The following is a 5,570-nucleotide window of genomic DNA, read 5'->3' as shown; positions in this document are numbered from 1 at the left end:
GCGCCCAGGAATACATATTGTTGAGGGAAGCTGTGAAACGGGTTGACAGTGCTCCTCAAAGGCTCCCCACAGGGAGCTGGCTGGTGGTGGAAAGAGACCTGGGGTGGGTTTGAGTCGGCCTGGCTCCCGGTCTCCCAGCCTCGCAGCCCAGAGGGACTGGGATCCTGGGAGAGGCCAGGGGTCTGACTGCTGGGCCCCCCAGAGCAGGGGCAGGTGGTATAGCAGGGCACCGGGTCCAAGAAGCCCAGCTCTGCCATTTCCCAGCTGTGTGCCCCTGGGGTGATGACGTAACGTCTCTGAGCTGGCATCGCCTCGGCTATACATGAGGCTTCCCTGTGTAGGTATTTCACTTTTACAAACTCCGTGCCCGGCGCTTTACAATTATGAGCTCAATTCACCTTCACCACAGCCCCATGGGACGGGGTGAGGGCGACAACCCATTTTACAGATGGGCAACTGAGGCCCAGACAGAGAAAGTTGCTAAGGACCAATCCCACCTTCCCGGAGGAGGCTGTGCATAACGGATGCCGGGCTCGTGGGCGGAAGCAGGGGCTGACTGGCTGGGACTGAGGCTGGGAGGGTTTCTGTGCTGCTGTGTTGGCGATGGTGGTGAAGCCTCACTGAGCTCACAACATCCTCCCATGAACCCTCCCAAACACCAGTAACAGTCACCGTGACTGTCACCCCCCCCCCTCCGTACAGACAGGAGACGTAACGTCTCTGAGCTGGCATCGCCTCGGCTATACTTGAGGCTTCCCTGTGTAGGTATTTCACTTTTACAGACAGGAGGGCGAGGCGCAGAGAGGTAGGCAGAGGCCTTGCCCCGGGCACACAGCCTGGGCTGCCCTCAGAGTTGGGGTGCATAGGACACACTTGGGAAGCCACGGCCCTTCAGCCCCCTCCTCCCGCCTCCTGTGGGAGTCCCCCACCCGACCTGCTCCCACTTACCTGCCTCGGATGCCCCGCCCTCAGGGCCAGCCATGAGGGCCTCGTCCGACTCGCTGTCCGAGACCTCCAGGGCGGGGTTGTCCAGCAAGAGGTCCTCCTCTTCCGACAGCACGGGGCTGGGGTACGGGGCGTACGCCGGGGGGCCCAGGGTCTGCGGAAGGTCAGGGTCACCTGCCGTCCCGCCGGGGGGCCCCTGCTCTCCCTCCCTCGGCTCCTCCTCCTGGGCCCTCCCCACTCTGTTTACAGCCTGGGTCGGCTCAGACGGCCATGGCGTGGCCAGGGGACGCCCGGCCACCTCCATGAAAGCCCTCGCCACACGGATAACAGCACCTGTGCTGCCCCCTGGCTCCCTCTGTCACTGGTTTTGCAGTAATGACAGCGCTCAGCCTCAAAGGAATGAGCCTCCCGTCCCCCCTCCCCCCAAACCTCAATCACACGATGGGGGTGTCAGTGATCCCCCTGCCCCTCACCTGGCAGGCGAAGTCCTCCGTGGGGTACGCTGGGAAGCCAGGCCCCGGGGCCTCCAGGCTGGCAGCTGGGTTGAGGCTGCCCACAGGGCTGTAGGTCGAGGAGGGCCCATAACAGAGCTGGGCGTCCTGGGGGTGGCTGAAGGTGGCCGCGGCTGGGTCGAAGGCTTCATAGGAGGTGGCGGGCACAGCTGGGACCTCCGTCCAGCCCCACAGGGAGTCTGGGGGAAGGGCACTGAGTCAGAAGCCGGGGGTGTGGCCTTGGCCCCCTCCCACTGGAAGCGCCAGCACAGAGGGGCCATTGTGGGCCATGCAAATGGCTGACCCCGGGATTTGCATGGGCGAGTGGCCAGGGAGGAAAGGGAGGAGGCTGAGGGCCTGGGCTGACCTCGCCCTGCTGAGCTATGGGACCACCCCCCTGGGCCTCAGCTCCCCATCTGTGAAATGGGCCCAAGGGGCGTGTGGGAGGGGTCTGGGCTGGGGTCACTCACCAGGAGCCCCCTCTGAGTCGGGGTAGCCGGGGTGCTTGCAGCTGTCCAAGTCGTAGAAGATGCCATCTGGGTACTGCTGGGGGGAGGGGGGGGAGGGGTCAGCGGGCTGTGAGGAGCCCCCACCCCCACCCTGGACCAGCAGGGAGACGTCCACAGGGGCAGGAGGAGGGGGGGAGAGGAGGGGAGAGGCCCAGACAGAGAAAGCTGCTAACGGTCAATCCCACAGACACGGGGACTCAAAGAGAGAGAAGCACAGAGAGAGAAAGAGGCAGACAGACAGAGACCTGGCGCCAGAGACGGGCAAAGAGAGAGAGACGCACAGAGATACCGAGAGAGGAGACAGACACAACACGGCAGAGGCACGAAGACCCGGAGAGAGACACGCCGAGAACGAGAGCGCAGCCGCTCCTGCTGAGCCGTGGGCCGCCAGGAGCCCCTCGCCTCGCGGTGCTCCGTCATCGTCACGAGAATTCCCCGGCCTCGTCTGCCTGCGTGGCGGGGTGAAGGGTGGGAGTTCTTCTGCCTTTACCCACCTCCGCGTCATTGCTTCCATTCATCTCAAGAATCGTCTCGCTTTAGCAATTCAAGACCAAAGCAGGAGGTAGACCAGTGATGGCGAACCTATGACACGCGAACTCATTTTTTTGGGTTGATTTTTCTTTGTTAAATGGCATTTAAATATATACAATAAATATCAAAAATATAAGTCTTTGTTTTACTATGGTTGCAAAGATCAAAAAATTTCTCTATGTGACACGGCACCAGAGTTAAGTTAGGGTTTTTCAAAATGCTGACACGCCGAACTCAAAAGGTTCGCCATCACTGAGATAGACCATCCCCATGCCAGCAACCTCACGCCTGGATTTACCCAGGAAAACGTCTGTCCACTAAACAGCCTTGCCCAGGAATACCCAGAGCAGCCTCATGAAAAGTGCCAAAGGGGAGACAGCCCCAGTGGACATGGACGGGGGAATGGACACGAGGTGGTGGGGGGTGGAGTACTATACAGCAAGGAAAAAGCCGACGCCTGACACGCACTTGATGTTGAGCGAAGGAGGCCAGACCCCAAAGGGCACACTCTATGATTCACTCTATGGAAAGTTCAAAACCAGGCAAAACGAATTTGTGGTGGAAACGTCGGAGGGGGTATTGCAGGAGAAGGCCCGCGGGGTATTCCCGGGTGACGGAGCGCGCGTCTCGGCTGGTTAGTGGTCGCGCAGGTGTGTGCCCGGGTCAGCCCTCACTGCGCTGCACACAAGATGTGTCATTTGCCCGACATAAGTTATGCCTTAAAAAAGCAAAACTCGTCATGTGGGGGAGGGAGTGGCCCCGGAGGGGGTGTCTTTTGGGGCCATGAGTAAGGCTTTATTTCTCGGACTGGACTGCGGGTTTTAGGTCGAGTATCGTGTGTCTCATCTATTACAGCCTACATTTTTGAAAATATAAAGCAGAGAAGGGAAGAGGAAGGAATAGAGGTGCTGACTGTGGGCTGGACAGAGAATGAGATAGATAGAAAGGCAAAGATACAAAGAACACCCCCCGCCCCCCGCCCACCCCCAACACACACACAAACCCACGCCTGGAGCCCGAGAGGAGAGAGACATTGGAGAGACATCTGTGATGAGTGGCTGGAGGGTGGTGGCGGGAGACACTGAGAGAGAGTAAAAAAGACAGTGACAGGAAGGAGCAGAGAAGGAAACTGAGGCAGGGAGGTCACAGTAGGCCATATGGGTCCCCCCCTCCGCCCTGCCCTGGCCCCCAGGGCCTCAACTCACCAGACAGCTGAAGTGGGGCCCGTCGAGCCTGGAGGGGGAGAGACACAGGGGCATGTCAGGGTGCCTGCAGCCACCTGAATCTCGCAGTGGTTGGGAGGCCGTGGGGGAGAGGCGGCTGCAGCTGTGACCACCGCAGCCGTCTGCTGTGTGTTCGTGTGGGAGACCAGCCCCCCACTCCCTCACCGGGGCAGGAAGTGGGGGTGGGAGCCAGGCAAATGTCCCCCGTCCCCTGGGATTTGCATAGGCAGGGGCTGGGGGGGGGGTAGGGAAAGTGAGGGAGAGAAAGTCCCCAGGGAGGTGTGGGTGCCCGCGGGCGGGTGGGGGCTGGGAGGGGCCTCCCTTAGCCAGTCTGTCTAATGGGTCCACCTTGGACCAGGGGAGCGACGGGGAGACGCAGAGACCCAGCGAGGGCGAGTGAGAGCGGGGAAGGGGGAGAGGTATGGGGCCGTCCGCGCTCAGATGCAGAGGTATTTACTGAGCCCCGGAGACAGAGGGATGGGGTGGGGGAGAGATGGGGGACAGGAGAAGTAAGACAGGTGGACAGAGAATTGGAAAGAGGCTGAGACAGAGGGAGCGAGAGGCAAAGGAGACCCCGAAACATAAGGCAGAGGCAGAACACAGCGAGAGCAGACACAGAAAGTGGGGGACCCGGGGGACAGGGTGGAGGGCCCTGGAGATGTCGGAGGGGAGTGGGTGGGTGGGGTGGGTGGAGGCCAGCCTCCCAGGAGAGGTCCGTGGGGTTCAGGGGGAGACAGGAGGAGGATGGAGGAGAGAATCAGAGGTGGGAGGGAAGAGAGACCCAGAGGGGCGGGAGTGAGCGTGGACACCCCCCCAGTGGGGCTGACAGCCGAGACCACCGCTGGGGGAAGCCTGGCAGAGGGGCAGGGGGTGGGGGGACCGGGGTCCCGTGTGCAGGTTCAGGGGCCCCACTCACTGTGCAGCCTCCAGGGCGAGCATGGCGGTGCCGGGCCGTGTTCACTGCCGGTGGCAGCCGCCACCCCTATTTATACCTTGGCCCGGCCCCCTGGGGGCAGGGGTGCCTGAGCTCAGCCCTCCTGGAAAATCCCCTCAGGGAGGGGGCCAGGGGAGGGGGCCGGATTGCACAACCTCTGGGTCACGTGGTGGGGAGGGCGGGCCCGGGAGCCGGCTGGATTTGGGGATCCCCGCAGTTGGGAGCGGGGGTAACCCTGAGAGGTAGAGAGGAGAGGAGCTGGATTTGGGGGACCCTAAAAGGGGTCCTTGGTCAGTGAAGTGGGGGTCAAAGCAGGGGGGCGTGTCCCTGAGGAAAACCCAGGCCCAATGCGGATGAGGACCCTAAGGTGGAAACATCGTGGGTGTGTGACACGGAGGGGGGTCCCCTGGGTCGTGGGGAGTGGGAGCCCGCGAGCTGGGGCTGCCCCAGGCCTGGAGGAAACGGGCCAGCACCTGGAGGGCCAGCTGCCGCAGGGAGGGTGCGCTGGGCAGAGCGGAGCTGTCGGCAGGGGAGTGGGTGCCCAGAGATGCCCACACAGGCTCTGGGGGGAGACTGAGGCAGGCCTGGCCTGTGAGGGCTGGCAGCGGGGCGGGAGCCCAGGTGCCCTGCACAGGGGGAGGCCGTCCAGTGGGGACCTGGGGGTCAGGGCCTGACCGTGGACTTTGTCCCCCCCAGACACCAAACACAAAGCACCAGGTAACAAAAGGTCCAAACTTTATTAGTTCTCCACCGGTCTCCCCTCCCCCCGCCCCCAGCAGGGCCCTCCTGGGAAGCCTGCGGAGGTCAGGGGTCACCAGGCCTCGGGGCCAGGGGGCCCGAAGCGCCTCAGAAGCTGCTCCTGGTCCTCCAGGTCCTTGCGCACCTTCTTGCGCATGTAGAAGATGGGGCAGTCCCGGCTGCGGGCGGCAGGCGGGCG

General features: G+C 62.5%; 2 protein-coding genes across 3 annotated transcripts in view; both read right to left on the bottom strand.

Moving 5' to 3' along the window:
• The window catches only part of SPIB (Spi-B transcription factor (Spi-1/PU.1 related)), a 6,796-nt gene extending 2,117 nt beyond the window's left edge, over positions 1–4,679 (bottom strand). The window contains exons 1-5 of one of the 2 annotated variants that reach the window (XM_014550512.1): positions 4,616–4,679; positions 3,682–3,709; positions 1,907–1,979; positions 1,419–1,636; positions 944–1,099 (exon numbers count right to left, since the gene is read on the bottom strand). In XM_014550512.1, the coding sequence (XP_014405998.1) occupies positions 944–1,099; positions 1,419–1,636; positions 1,907–1,979; positions 3,682–3,709; positions 4,616–4,638 (498 nt within the window). In that variant the 5' untranslated portion in view covers positions 4,639–4,679. Of the gene's footprint in view, positions 1–943; positions 1,100–1,418; positions 1,637–1,906; positions 1,983–3,681; positions 3,710–4,615 lie in introns of both variants that reach the window. The other variant, XM_014550511.1, reaches the window with a different exon arrangement.
• A 672-nt stretch (positions 4,680–5,351) lies between these two features.
• Positions 5,352–5,570, bottom strand: part of POLD1 (polymerase (DNA directed), delta 1, catalytic subunit) — a 15,336-nt gene continuing 15,117 nt past the window's right edge. The window contains exon 27 of the mRNA XM_005879629.2: positions 5,352–5,550. Coding sequence (XP_005879691.1) covers positions 5,445–5,550 — 106 coding nt within the window. The 3' untranslated portion in view covers positions 5,352–5,444. The remainder of the gene's footprint in view (positions 5,551–5,570) is intronic.

This window comes from Myotis brandtii, unplaced genomic scaffold (assembly GCF_000412655.1).
Source record: "Myotis brandtii unplaced genomic scaffold, ASM41265v1 scaffold601, whole genome shotgun sequence".
In the NCBI taxonomy this organism is placed as follows: Eukaryota; Metazoa; Chordata; class Mammalia; order Chiroptera; family Vespertilionidae; genus Myotis; species Myotis brandtii.
The sequence above is the reverse complement of the archived record's forward strand: the minus strand, read 5'-3'. Positions and strand labels throughout refer to the sequence as shown.